This window comes from Pyrus communis, chromosome 16, assembly GCF_963583255.1.
Source record: "Pyrus communis chromosome 16, drPyrComm1.1, whole genome shotgun sequence".
Classification (NCBI taxonomy): Eukaryota; Viridiplantae; Streptophyta; class Magnoliopsida; order Rosales; family Rosaceae; genus Pyrus; species Pyrus communis.
In genome coordinates this window covers 18,886,623-18,902,168 of record NC_084818.1, presented here as the reverse complement: position 1 = coordinate 18,902,168, position 15,546 = coordinate 18,886,623, and the positions used below count along the sequence as shown (strand labels likewise).

The following is a 15,546-nucleotide window of genomic DNA, read 5'->3' as shown; positions in this document are numbered from 1 at the left end:
CTCCCTTTTAGTGCTCCTTTTCTTCTTTGAGGATTTGAGGATTTGTTCTCCAAAACACCAAAGGTTTGGTGTCTCTAAGTCTCCACACCAAAGATGTAGTGTGAAGATGAAATGGATGACTTAGGGAAGAATAGATTGCTAGATGTTCCTCCCCTAAGTGGCCGGCCTCTATGTAGAAAATGAGAGAATATGTTTCACCCAAATTCAATTAGAAAACCCTTAATGTGAAACAAAGCTATAATGTTGATTTTATACTTCATTTCATGTGAGTGGTAAACTTGTAATTAATACAAGTTTGCTACCCGTCACCCTTATGGCCGGCCATATGTTGTTATTGGGCTTAATTGCCCATTTTGTTTTAGTTGTCATACAACTTAAACATAATGGGCCTTGTGGACCAAAACGTTTTTGTGCCCCAAAGCCCAAAACTAACTTAAACGCCCAATACGAACGTTTCGTATAATTAACTATTTAATTAATCTTGACCATTCTTCAATTAAACCATTTAATTGCTTACCCATTTCATATAATTTCTTCACTTATATCCTTACTCGATGTACGATCCATTAGGTTCCAATTAGCGAGGTAGTGGGCGATGTTACTCTTAACGATCGATTGTGAATTGAAACCACATTTCAATTCTCCCTTAAAATCAGTGTTTGCTAATCTTTAGGGCTTCCACAAACCATGGGTGACGCCTAGCAGCATGTCATGGTTACCCAAGCTAAGTAGAAGTGGTTGGAGAACCTATCCAGTTACAACTACAATGCAATACGGTCCTTCTCTAATACAATACTCTTAATCACATTGTTTAAGTGATAGTTTGTTTCATGTCTACTATCCAATGTGATACTTCTCTATATGATTCAATTGAATAAGATTTGGAACAAGCTTCCTTAGTCATATTCATATGCTTTGGCCAAACACTCTCGAATCATATCTTAGAGTATTCTCCTTCCACCATGGAAGGTTAGAGATCCCTTGTTGTGCATTCATATGCCTACATGACTAGATAGCTTGACCCCAACAATGTCGTGGACACTCCAATGGAATGCTGTTGACATAATCAAAGATCAAGGACCTAACCCTTAGACATCAATGATGCCTCAGGTCAAAGGACTACTTTGCATATTGCAACTATCGAGTTCTCACATGACATGTATGTTCGAACTCTCGTTTGATCGTTGTTCAGTGTACTCGATTACTCTTTCGAGCACCTATGTGTTTGCCTTAGTGTCCAACACCAAATGACTTGAGACTAGTTCATACTCACGCTTGAGTCGGCATAACACATACTAACCTTAGCGGATTGTCAATGCCCAATTGGCAATCCTATGGCTAGGAACGTTTTAGGAATAAACATAAGAGAAAGGTCTCGTTAATTTAACTAACTTAAATCACTTGCCTCTTAGATCAAATACATTCCTTGGATTCCCTTATTGCTTAAACACAAGATACTATAAATAGTGATTAACAATAAGCTTTGCCCTCTATTAAACATATAAAAGTTTAACACAATAAGTATTCCAAAAAGCTATTACATCAAATGAGTGGCTTTGTGGGCATACTTCCAACAATCTCCCACTTGCACTCAAAGCCATCTTCCCATGTATCTAATACCCATCTTTTCCATATGACGGTCAAGCTGGATTTGAGACATTGGCTTTGTCAGTGGATCTGCTACGTTATCGGCTGAACCAACTTTAAGGATGTTGATTTTCCCCTCGGCAACATATCTTCTAATGATATTAAAGCGCCTGTCAAAATGCTTGTTCTTTTGATGTGCCCTGGGTTCCTTGGCTTGAGCTATCGCCCCACTATTATCACAGTACAAAGTTACTGGTGATGTAATGGTTGGAACCACTCCAAGTTCAGTAATGAACTTTTTCATCTAGAACGTTTCTTTGTCGGCTTTAGCTGCAGTGACATATTCAGCCTCTGTTGTGGAATCGGCAATTACACTTTGTTTCTTGCTTTTCTAGCTGACAGCCCCACCATTCAGAGTGAATACATATCCGGAGTTGGAACTTCTATCATCGACGTCAGATTGGAAATCTGCGTCTGTATAGCCTTTCACTCGCAACTCTGTCGCTCCTCCATAAACGAGGAACATGTCCTTAGTTCTTCTTAAGTACTTAAGGACCGTCTTGACAGCTGCCTAGTGTTCTGATCCTGGGTTAGATTGATATCGACTAGTAATGCTCACAGCATATGCGATATCAGGCCTTGTGCATATCATGGCATACATAAGACTTCCTATGGCGGAAGCATAAGGAATCATATTCATATGCCGTATCTCTTCAGGAGTCTTAGGTCCTATGGACTTAGAAAGATGAATTCCATGTCCTACAGGAAGAATACCTTTCTTAGATTGCTCCATCTGGAACCTACTTAACACCTTATCAATGTACATAGATTGGGATAATCCAATTAATTTTCTGGATCTATCACGATAGAGCTTTATCCCAAGTACATAAGATGCATCTCCTAAATCTTTCATGTGGAAGGTTTTGGACAACCACACTTTTACAGAAGAAAGTACTGCAGTGTCATTCCCGAATAGTAATATGTCATCTACATATAACACTAGGAATACAACTGCTTCCCCAACGACTTTTTGATAAACACAATTGTCGTCTTCGTTTTGAGTAAAACCAAACAATTTGATTTCAGTATCAAAACGAATGTTCCAGCTCCTGGAGGCTTGCTTAAGTCCATAAATGGACCTCTGAAGCTTGCATACCTTAGTCTTTTCAGACTTGGACACGAAACCTTCGGGTTGAGCCATATAAAGCTCTTCCTCTAGGTAGCCGTTCAGAAAGGCTGTCTTCACGTCCATTTGCTAGATTTCATAATCATGGTACGCAGCTATAGCAAGCAAAATCCGAATGGACTTAATCATGGCTACAGGAGAGAAAGTTTCTTCATAGTCAATCCCTTCTCGTTGCTTGTAACCTTTGGCTACTAGTCTAGCCTTATAAGTCTCCATGTTCCCATCAACGCTTATCTTCTTCTTGAAGACCCATTTGTTTCCAACAGGTACTATACCTTCTGGAGGGTCTACAAGAGTCTAGACCTGATTTTGATACATGGAATCCATCTCGGATTTCATGGCCTCTTGCCATCTCTTTGAATCAATGTCGGACATTGCTTCTTTGTAGTCCCTAGGGTCCTCCTTTGTGTCATTGTCACCCAGAAGGTACAATTCCGCAAAGTCATTGTCTAAGCCATACCTCTTAGGTGGCTTACTAACCCTTTCAGATCTACGTGGAGCTTGGGGTCCAGGAACAGGGTTGTCAATATGTCTTGTGCTTGTTTGTGGTTCATCTTTAATCTCATTAATTTCCATCGTTTTACTTATAGTTCCTTTGAGAACAAATTCATCCTCTAGAAACTTAGCAGTTTTGGCGACAAAGACTTTCTGGTCGTCAGGATGGTAGAACTCATATCCCATAGTTTCTCTAGGATATCCCACAAAATAGCACCTTACTGATCTCGCTTCAAGCTTAGTAGCTTCAAGCTTCTTGACATATGCTTCACAACCCCAAATCTTAATGTGATTAAGACTTGGCTTTCTTCCATGCCATATCTCATAGGGCGTTTGTGAAACTGATTTGGAAGGTACTCTATTAAGCAAGTTGCTGTATATAGAGCGTATCCCCAGAATGTTACTGGCAGATCAGCGGAACTCATCATAGAACGAACCATGTTCATCAAGGTTCGATTTCTCCTTTCAGAAACTCCATTAAGTTGTGGAGTTCCCGGTGGAGTCCACTGTGATATTATTCCACACACTTTGAGATAATCTAGGAATTCATTACTCAGATATTCACCCCCTCGATCTGATCTTAGGATTTTTATCTGTTTCCCAGTTTGCTTCTCAACTTCATTCTTGAATTCTTTGAACCTTTCAAAGGATTCTGACTTGTACTTCATAAGATACACATAGCCAAACCGAGAGTGATCGTCGGTGAATGTGATATAGTAGGAGAAACCTCCTCTCAACGTAGTAGACATAGGTCCACATACGTCAGTGTGGATTAACCTTAGAATTTCAGTGGCACGCTCTCCTTTCCCAGTGAATGGAGATTTGGTCATCTTCCCTTTCAAACAGCATTCACAAGTACCCATCTGGTCATTACCTAATGGGCGGACATATCCATCTTTCGACATCTTGCGAATCTTTTCAAGGTTCACATGTCCAAGTTTAAGATGCCACATCCTTTCTTGGTTAACTTCTTCTCTAGCCCTTTTGGGTTTTGAGGTATTCCCGCTTTCAATACAGTGCATCCCACTATTCGTCTCTAGGTGAAAAAGTCCCTCTATCATATTACCATGAGAGATAATACGACCGTTCAAGTATAAAGTGCAACTCATTTTGTCAAACAATACTGAGTGCCCATCTCGTAAAAGCTTAGAGATAGAAATCAAATTCTTTATACATGAAGGAAAATATAAACAATTTTTAAGTTCCAGGACTTCCCCAGAGGGTAGGTTAAGCATATAGGTGCCTATTGCTTTTGCAGAGATTTTAGTGCCGTTCCCAACTCGCACAACTATCTCCCCATTGCGCAGTGTCTTGCTCTCTGCTAGTCCCTGCATCGTATTACAGATATGTTGACTAGCGCCTGAATCAAATATCCAGGAATTGGAGCCCACTGTAAAAGCACTTTCTATGACCGAAATAGTCTCTTCAAAAGTTCGTGTCATAAGGCTCGCAATGCGCACCCTGTATTTCTTCTTCCAACGTTCATCCTTTCCACAATGAAAGCATGTTCCTTTGGATTTCTTTGCCTTCTTCTTATGTAACCTTTTCCTTATTTTTGCATTCTCACTCCCACTGTCCTTTTTGAAACATTTTTCAAATTTACAACACATGTCAATCATCTCGTTAAAAGTATGATCGAATCTATTCACTTTATAGTTTACAATAAACTTAGTGAAATCATCCGAGAGATATGCAAGGAAAAAGTCTTGGGCCATTTTGTCAAGTATAATGGTGGGTAGTATTTTAGGCATGTCGTTAACTACATAACATAACAGAAATCGTTTTAGATTGTTGATTAACTACTTGATTGGGTCTTGAATCAAATAGTACCACCCACTATTTTTGGCAAATTCCATATCCCTCAATAGAATCCGAGAGTTATGTTGAACTCTTAGCGGGGTATGGGAGACTCACCATTACCAAGCCCACCTCACGATGATACGATATCGGTTAGCAAAAATAATGATGAGAGAATAACACTTTACTCATTTACAACTCTTGTAATTACCCATCTAGTTTTGCCTCTAGAGAATGTGGCCTCACGATGATACGATATCGGCACCATTGCACTTAGTTAAGTTATTCCCACCATGCTTAGTTCATGAAGGGGTTCAAGAATAGCCTCATAATGATATGATATCGGCCATCCTCGTTGCCTACACTTACCTCATCATATGTTTATGGACTCCTCCTGAGTGTAAGCATGCACTTTGTACTCCCCCATGATAGGGTGAAGCCGGTGTACAAGTCACAAACGATTGGAGCCCACCACGGTGGAAGGCCTACGAAGAAATGTTCAAAACATCTCTCGTTTATCAACTTAATATTCGTTTGTTTGAGGGAGTAGTTTTGGGCTACATCAAAATCATTTTAATCATATTAAAAGAACATGGCTCTATCATAACTATTGGTCCAAGTTAATATGATTTAGTAGCATATAATACTCCCACTGTTTCGTTGAAACAAGCGAGACTATATGGAACTACTAACGAACGCATTGCATCCTCATATGGACTATATAGTCATATTAGGTTTTAGGATGATTATGAACCGTTCCATTATTCATGCTTTAATGAAATACATCTACAACATTTGAGATGCTAAATTTTCAAGCAAAATTTATATTCAAAGCAAGAACAAAGCTTGTAACATTTACAACACTTAAATCACAAAATATGAAAAATCACAAAACCCAAAAGGATCCACCATAAACTAGGCCTAGGCTCTGATACCACTTGAAGGAAAATTTATGTCCTAGCTAAGAACATGTAAAGAACATTTGAATACATAGGCAAACTATTAAAAAATTAAAGTAGGCATGCATCCAAAAACAATTCATAAAACCCATGACTTTCAAAGCCTAGTATATGGTGAACCATAAGACTCTTTAACAATATTAAAGAGAATAAGAATTTAGAGATTCTTTACCCTTGAAGCTCATCCTTGATTGCACAAGGGATTCACCCAAGTGGAGGGCCTTCAAGTCACCTCCTTGCTCCTTGGATCTTCCTTGTGATTTCCTCCCTTTTAGTGCTCCTTTTCTTCTTTGAGGATTTGAGGATTTGTTCTCCAAAACACCAAAGGTTTGGTGTCTCTAAGTCTCCACACCAAAGATGTAGTGTGAAGATGAAATGGATGACTTAGGGAAGAATAGATTGCTAGATGTTCCTCCCCTAAGTGGCCGGCCTCTATGTAGAAAATGAGAGAATATGTTTCACCCAAATTCAATTAGAAAACCCTTAATGTGAAACAAAGCTATAATGTTGATTTTATACTTCATTTCATGTGAGTGGCAAACTTGTAATTAATACAAGTTTGCTACCCGTCACCCTTATGGCCGGCCATATGTTGTTATTGGGCTTAATTGCCCATTTTGTTTTAGTTGTCATACAACTTAAACATAATGGGCCTTGTGGACCAAAACGTTTTTGTGCCCCGAAGCCCAAAACTAACTTAAACGCCCAATACGAACGTTTCGTATAATTAACTATTTAATTAATCTTGACCATTCTTCAATTAAACCATTTAATTGCTTATCCATTTCATATAATTTCTTCACTTATATCCTTACTCGGTGTACGATCCATTAGGTTCCAATTAGCGAGGTAGTGGGCGATGTTACTCTTAACGATCGATTGTGAATTGAAACCACATTTCAATTCTCCCTTAAAATCAGTGTTTGCTAATCTTTAGGGCTTCCACAAACCATGGGTGATGCCTAGCAGCATGTCATGGTTACCCAAGCTAAGTAGAAGTGGTTGGAGAACCTATCCAGTTACAACTACAATGCAATACGGTCTTTCTCTAATACAATATTCTTAATCACATTGTTTAAGTGATAGTTTGTTTCATGTCTACTATCCAATGTGATACTTCTCTATATGATTCAATTGAATAAGATTTGGAACAAGCTTCCTTAGTCATATTCATATGCTTTGGCCAAACACTCTCGAATCATATCTTAGAGTATTCTCCTTCCACCATGGAAGGTTAGAGATCCCTTGTTGTGCATTCATATGCCTACATGACTAGATAGCTTGACCCCAACAATGCCGTGGACACTCCAATGGAATGCTGTTGACATAATCAAAGATCAAGGACCTAACCGTTAGACATCAATGATGCCTCAGGTCAAAGGACTACTTTGCATATTGCAACTATCGAGTTCTCACATGACATGTATGTTCGAACTCTCGTTTGATCGTTGTTCAGTGTACTCGATTACTCTTTCGAGCACCTATGTGTTTGCCTTAGTGTCCAACACCAAATGACTTGAGACTAGTTCATACTCACGCTTGAGTTAACATAACACATACTAACCTTAGCGGATTGTCAATGCCCAATTGGCAATCCTATGGCTAGGAACGTTTTAGGAATGAACATAAGAGAAAGGTCTCGTTAATTTAACAAACTTAAATCACTTGTCTCTTAGATCAAATACATTCCTTGGATTCCCTTATTGCTTAAACACAAGATACTATAAATAGTGATTAACAATAAGCTTTGCCCTCTATTAAACATATAAAATTTTAACACAATAAGTATTCCAAAAAGCTATTACATCAAATGCGTGGCTTTGTGGGCATACTTCCAACACTTTCACACGAGCTCGGCACATTATTTAAGACAATCCACATAGACTTTCTGGCAGCCTTTTTCCCCGAGAGTGTTTTTCAACCCTAGATCTTTTCTGATTGCTCTTGCAATGACATTTGTCATTTCCATCCCTTTTCTTGTCTGAAACAAATCCTACTATAAAAGTTTCATCTAGGGTTTCATTTTTAGTTGGCTAGGAGATTGATATGTTTCTAAGACGGATTGTTTTCAGCTGAGAGCTACTCCTTTTGTTCTTACTTGAAAACCCTAGCCACAAAATCATAATCATGCACTAAATACCCATATCATTGCATACTAAGGCACCATTGTTTTTGTGATTTTGATTTTTGTTCTAGGTCAAGCTTCTTAAGTTTCAAATCTTTGAGCTGACCTCTTTTTGGATTCGTGTCAGTTTCATTTTTCAAGTGTTTAACTGGTGAAACTATCTAGATGCTCGAATCCAGATTTGCATTAACTTCATCATAATAACATTTGTATAAGTTGATTGGATCTCAGTGCCACAAAGTGAAGAGCTCAGGAGGAGCTGCCACTTCGTGAAGACTAAAGGAGTTCACCTCATGAAAGGTAAGGTTGCACAAAGGTACAAGCTGCTCCATAGATTAGGATCTAGGAATTGAGCTTGTGTGGTTACTTTGTAAGAATCTTGATTTCACTAGGGGAGAGTCCCCAATTTTTTTAACCCACAGATAAGTCCAGCCATATGAAAGCAATACTCTAACCATTGAGTTAAGTAGGTCATTTGTCATCATAAATAGAAACAAATGGGACCTATCACATTGATGGATAATAAATCTAATATTACTTATAAGCAATACCAATCAAACGTATCAAAGAGATATAATGTTGGATCGTGTAATATTCATCTTGACAAGAAATTGTCTACATGATAAAATATGTATCGCAAGGGCTATAGCTCAGTTAGGTAGAGCAACTCGTGTACACATACACCAATGTTTTTCAGAGGAGTCTCCATCATGTAATCAAAAAAAGATTTGATCTTAATGAGAAATTGATGTCTTACTCTATGACTTTTAGGGAACAAAACAAGAGAACAATACCCTGACAAAGGGTTTGGTCCAATTCGGTTGCCAATCTAGGTGCTAGAACCCATCAGTGATTTGAGATATTTGATAAGGTGAATTCCCTGTCTATTCAATACCAGGCATAATGAGTATAAGGACCTCAAAAAAACTCTCTTTTCGTCCTATCTTATGAACTTTAAGATGTATGAAGTTTCATTTTTTATTCAAGCAGGGCAATAAAAACTCCATTTAACTTAAGTTGATTTAGGCCAGAAGCAGACCTACATCAGGACAACCCTTCTTTGAAACACTTGGGTAGTGCTCCTAGATTGGAGTGAATCCACATAATGAATCAAAGCACATGGAACCATCTTTTTATCTTTCTATCATAAAAAATATGATAGACTAGTCGATATTTATATCAGTTAATGAAAGAGCCTGATGCAAAAAAATGCACGTTGGGTTTTTGAAACAATTCAAAGTCCAACTTCAATTGGTATCAAAGCTGTGCTCTAGATATACATAGAGTGGTCTTTGGAAGCTACTGGTATTGGGTGGATTTTCACCACGGATCATGATCGTGTTGAGGGATCTTACAACTCTCCTTCGTTCTTTGATGGAACGAACTATGCCACATGGAGCGAGAACTTTCAAATCTTCCATAAAGCATAAGATCTAATTGATGTGGATTATCTTAAGTTTGAATGGAAGGCTCCTTCAAGAATAGTGGATGGAGAACCTGTGGTAAAAGCCAAGAGTGAGTGGCAAGGGGAGATTTCTTCAGCCATGGAAAATAGGCAAGGGGAGATTTCCCATTGTTTCAGCCATCTCACCGACTCAGTTTGCTCATATTCGTTATTACACCACTGCAAAATAAGCTTGGGACAAACTTCGAATTTTGCATAAAGGAGACAAACAAGTAAGGGAGCTTAAACTTCAAATGACCTTGTCAAAGTTGAAAGATATAAGGATGCTGGAGTCTAAGACCTTCTCTGCCTTTTATAAAAAATTAGAAATGTAAGAGATTTCAAGCAAAGAAGGCTGTTATACAAGAATTTCAAGATTTGAAAAAGATTAAGCTTGGAAAGTTTGTTAGAAAACTCATCATCTATGAGATGGAGCTGGGCATGGATGAAGGTGAGTCTAAGAAGGGAAAAAAGGTTTCTTTTCAAAGTGTTGACAAGTCTTAAGCAATGGATGAATCATATGATCAACCCCAGATGACGATCTTGCCTTATCGTCAAACAATTACGAAGGATTCTCAAGAACAAAGGAAGAGATGTTTAAAGCGTTGGGAGTCATCAAGCAATCTTTTTGGTCAACATCATGATAGGCTCACTCCTGGATGAAATCAAGGGAGGTTTGTTGATGAGAGAGACAAGTCTTCTTCAAGTGTACCTAGACCGTGTTCGAATATGGTGGTAGGGACATCATGCTGCTGAATTTTCAAACAACAAAATGTCCAGTCAGAAATATGATAAAGCCATGATGGCCACCTGGAGTGACAGTGAGGATGAAGATTCTGTTGCTCGGACAAGTCATCAGAAGATGAAGAAAAAGTTGTTGTATTTGTTGCATTTGTAAAAGAATCATCTACTAATGACAATGATGATACTTTGAATGTTTATGAAAATATGATGCATCATGATGCGTCTAACATGTATGACTTTCTATTTGATGAGACTTATGTTTTAAGATTGGAAAATACGAAGCTGATTGAGAAGGTGTATGAACTGCAAGAAGAAGTTGTGTCTCTTCGTCTAGTCAGATCAAAGTTGAATGAGAAAGTTACTTTTCTTGAAACTTAGCCTTATGGACTGAATGAAATGGCTACTACTTGCATTGGTGAAGATGAAATAGATGATCTTATTGCCTTGCTTGAAGCTCAGGTTCAAGAATTGATGATATCTTAAGAAAAACGGCTACAACAAGTGCATGAGTTGAACGTCAACAACGAAATGCTTTAAGAGGTCAACTTGTCAAGATAATGATTGGTATAACGACATTATGGTTGTCGATGAAGAATAGGAAAGAGACATCGATGGGCTCTGAGTTAGATCTTAACCCTCTTGTAGCCTAAATTTTGAAAATTAATTGCTTGATATTAAGGTATGCCGACCTCAGTTGATTCATCGGGCAATGCAAATTATGGCCGCACATTGTAATTGGAAGTGGCTCACCTCTCTTGAACATTTCACCAATCGTGGAAAAGATTTAGCTAAACACTACTGCTTGAAGTTTCCCATATCAGAGCTAGAATGGGTTGAAGCCCACTTTACAAAAAGACCCGCTCTTCCAGGTTACAAGTGGCCTCGTCCTCAGGTTCTAAAAATAGGAAACATCCTAGCAGCTCTTCCTCACAATCATTGGTCGTTCCCTACAACCTCAACTACTAATCAAAGATGTTTCGTCTAAAGCTCCAGGGAAGAGGAGGAGGCCCATATTCTAAGAAAGCGGTGTGCAGTCCTCCTAGTTGCTTCAGTCTCCAAGGCACATTGACCATTACCTTCGGCAGATAGATCGCCTATTTTATCTTCTCTATTTCCGTCAATCAAGCTTAGGTCTGAACTCCTTCTTTCTTTAAGCAATGCTATTGTTCTTCATTCTGCACCAAGTCTTACTCCGTCCTTTCTTTCGTAAACACATGCGGTTGTGCCTCCTCATATGTACATGCCTCATTCAACCATTCCTATACGGTTAGAAGGAACATCGCATCCTCTTCGTGTGATTTGCCGTTCAGTCAACTATGTGGCTCTTCCTACAAATGCTAGTGGACTCTGGGATGTCGACTTTGCTTGTGCCCTTCTTAGAGCCACAATTGCCCTTGCCGATTTTATAGGAATTTGTATACCCACTCTAAGATGTCATGATGTGGAGTTATGCAAGTTGTTATGAGGTAACTTCCATTTATATGTTTCCTTTTCTTTGTTCATATATGTTGTTGAGGCTGACTTCTCATACTCTCTGCACCTTAGGCTAATACGTGGATCGAGATGGCTATTTCGCGACAAGGGGGACAAATTTGAGAACTTGAGCGATCTTATGATCTAGAAAGACAATTCATCTCCCCTCTATACCTATTACGTTGATCTCTTCTCTTTCACTCTCTTTCTTCATTCAGGAAAGGTGAAGATTGAATAGGGAATCAGAATCTTCAACAAAAGTAAACACTGGGTGTATTTTGGGAACATATTTCCCTCAATGGTGGTATTTCCATCAGTAAGAAGTTTGAACCCCTCTCTTTCTGAAACGTGCCGTCAACTATAGCCTTTTCCTCTGCTAAGGGTTTCCACGAAATGAAAACGAGTGGCATCGTCTAAAGAATTACAAAGAAGTTCTCTTCTCCTTTTGCGCTCTTCTTTCTTTTTTTAGTTGGTAAGGTCAGGGCCTTTCTCTCTGGGTGAGCATATCAGATTTAAAAGTCTTTCCTATTCAATTTCTGCAACAGCCTGTCATTCATTTCGTAGTGAGGTGGGAAGAAGGGTCTTCTAAAAGGAAACAACATGGTATGGTTTATATATTTTGTGCTACCAGCCCGGCCTCTATCTTCAATCTTAAGTAAAGTTAAGTAAAATCAATGAAGTAAACAGCTCAACCTCTTTGTTTGAAGCTTTCAAAACCTACCTAACCGGAGCTCACTCTACTTCTCTTGACGAGAAAGTACTTGTTCCCTTCTGAAGGAAATTATTTGTCCTAGTTAAGAACATGTGAGAATATTTGAACACATAAGCAAACTAATAACACTTTAAAGTAGGCAAGCATTCAAAAATAATTCTAAAACCATGACTTTCAAAGCCTAGTGAATGGTGAACCACAAGACTCTTTAACAACATTAAAGAGAAGAAAGGATTTTGAGATTCATTACCCTTGAAGCTCATCCTTGTTTACACAAGGGATTCACCCAAGTGGAGGGCCTTCAAGTCACCTCCTAGCTCCTTAGATCTTCCTTGTGATTTTCTTCCCTTTTGATGCTTCTTTGCTCCTTGAGGATGTGAGGAAAGGAACTCCAAAAATACCAAAAGTTTGGTACCTCTAGGTCTCCACACTAAGGATGATGGTGTGAAGATGAAATGGATTACCGAGAGGAAGTTGGATGCTAGTGAATTCCCCTAGGAAAGCCAGCCTCTATAGAGAAAAAGGAGAAATATTTTCTCTTCTTTGCCTCAAGAAAACCCTAGTGAGAGAATGGCTATAAAGATGCCTTTATACCACCTCACATGTGAGTGGCAAACTTGTAATTAACCCAAGTTTGCTACCATTCACCCTATGGCCGGTTTTGACTTTGTGTTTGGGTTAATTTCCATTTAGTTTTAGTTGTCACACAACTTAAACTCAATGGGCCTTGTGGACCAAAACCCGGGCCTCGAAACCCAAAACCAACTTGAAAGCCTAATACGAACCCTTCGTAAGATTAATTAACTAATTAATTAATGTTGACCATTCTCAATTAAACTATTTAATTGCTTGTCTATCTCATTTATATCTTCGCATTGATCTTTACTCGGTGTACGATCCTTTGGGCTCCAATTAGTGAGGCAGTGGGCGATTGTTACTTTTAACGATCGATTGTGAATTGAAACTACATTTCAATTATCCCTTGGATGAAGATTAGTGTTTGCTAATCTTTAGGGCTTCCACAAACCATAAGTGACACCTAGCAGTATGTCATGGCTACCCAACCTAAGTAGAAGTGGTTTGAGAACCTATCCAGTTACAATTACAATGCAATACGGTCATTCTCTAATATAATACTCTTAATCACATTGTTTGAGTGAAAGTTTGTTTCATGTCTACTATCCAATGTGATACTTCTCTATATGATTCAATTGAATATGATTTGGAACAAACTTCCTAATTGATATTCGTATGCTTTAACCAAAGACTCCCAAATCATATCTCAAAGTATTCTCCCTCCACCATGGAAGGTTAGAGATCCCTTGTTGTGCATTCATATGCCTACATGACTAGATAGCTTGACCCTAACAATGTCATGGACACTCTCGATGGAATGCCTTTGACATGATCAAAGATCAAGGACCTAACCATTAAACATCTATGATGCCTCAGGTCAAAGGAATACTTTGCATATTGCAACTTGCGAGTTCTTACATGACATGTATGTTCGAACTCTCTTTTGATCATAGTTCAATGTACATTACCATTTTGAGCACTTATGTGTTTGTCTCAGTGTCCAACACTAAATGACTTGAGACAAGTCATGCTCACGCTTGAGTTAACATAACACATACTAACCGTAGCGGATTGTCAATGCTCAATTGGCAATCCTATGGCTGGGAACCTTTTAGGAATGAACATAAGAGAAAGGTCTCATTAGTCTAACTTACTTAGATCACTTCTCTTTTAGATTAAATACATTCCTTGGATTCCCTTATTGCTTAAACACATAATACAATAAATAGTGACTAACAATAAGCTTTGCCCTTCATTAAAAATATAATAGTTTAACACAATAAGTATTTCAAAAGCTATTATATCAAATGAGTGGCTTTGTGGGCCTACTTCCAACACCTTCACCATATTCTGGGTGAAATGGCTCACCAATCAATTCCATCTTTATCAATAGATTTTTCATTAGGATATTCTTCTAGTGCAAGCGCTCTTAGGAACTATAGTCATAGGATTTGAGAGAGATCCAGCTAGCGCAGTTCTCCTTATAACACTTATGGTAGATAGCAACCACCAATACATTGATGCTACCACACTTGAAGGGATGAAGGTTAAGGATTACTAAGAAGACCTTTGGCAAGCGATGAAGGATCTAAAATAGGAATGCCATGCAAAAGTCGATGCTGATTGGGCTTTAATTGTCTTGAGAAAGGAGTCGGAGCGTACGTTAGCTTCAGAGCGTAATGCGTGGGTGGTAAAGCGAACGACTCTTTAACAGGAGGTTGAGCAACTGTTTTAAGAGGTGGATCGCAAAGATAACGAGCATATAGCAGACCTCCAATAGCTTTCTGATCGGCACGCTTTAGAGAAATCAATGCTTCCGAAAGAGCACAGAAAATCACTTGATGAGGAGCTGAGGAGACATATGATCTTGGATATCTTATTGGTTACGCTTGAAGAGATCATGCCAAAGGTTGGGATGTTCACCAGATCTATAAAGAGATCACTGACACAGACTTTTCTCCTCCTCAACACCTGTTGGATGAAATTTCAGATTTGGAGGCTGAGCAAGAAGAGCTCGTCAAATATGATCTGGATCCTAACGTTCTTGGAGAATCTTCTGCCACCTCTAAAGGCAAAAGAGTCGTATAAGAGTGTTAACTTTGATATCTTCATCACTAAGAAGAGGGTATATCCCTTATGTGTCTTCATTTTTTTTTGTCATAATGTAAACCTTTCTTTGCTCTTTCCTTGCTTTATGAGGGAATCTCAACCAGATAAACTTTCTTTAAAGTAAATGAACTTTATATAAGAGATAGGTAGCAGAATGGAATACAAGTAAATTTGTAGGCCAGAGACAAAGCTAAAACGGCCCTCCCTTGGCAACGTTGATTCAGAGAAACATTGCCTCCCATACTTAGTATTCTTAAAGTATTCTTATTGTGATATCCAAAGTACCACAGTACTCCATTACCAAGAATTAAACATTAAACCTACGAGAAACTTTAGCTT

The 15,546-nt window shown here is 38.6% G+C and overlaps 1 protein-coding gene across 1 annotated transcript; it reads right to left on the bottom strand.

Annotated features, from left to right (window-relative positions):
* Window positions 1-2,158: 2,158 nt before the first annotated feature.
* On the bottom strand, window positions 2,159-3,454 carry LOC137719919 (uncharacterized). The gene is made up of 3 exons (XM_068458904.1): window positions 3,077-3,454; window positions 2,744-2,842; window positions 2,159-2,380 (listed from the first exon to the last, which is right to left on the bottom strand). Exons 1-3 carry the CDS (start codon window positions 3,452-3,454, stop codon window positions 2,159-2,161), a joined length of 699 nt encoding a protein of 232 aa, XP_068315005.1.
* Between the last annotated feature and the right edge of the window lie 12,092 nt (window positions 3,455-15,546).

Excerpts from the sequence above, each read along its gene's own strand:
- LOC137719919 (XM_068458904.1), bottom strand. The coding sequence starts at position 3,454 with ATGGGATATGAGTTCTACCATCCTGACGACCAGAAAGTCTTTGTCGCC. Across the intron at positions 2,843-3,076 it reads ATTCCATGTATCAAAATCAG|CAAATGGACGTGAAGACAGC; the intron begins GTCTAGACTCTT and ends TATGAAATCTAG. Across the intron at positions 2,381-2,743 it reads CCAAGTCTGAAAAGACTAAG|ATGGAGCAATCTAAGAAAGG; the intron begins GTATGCAAGCTT and ends AGTAGGTTCCAG.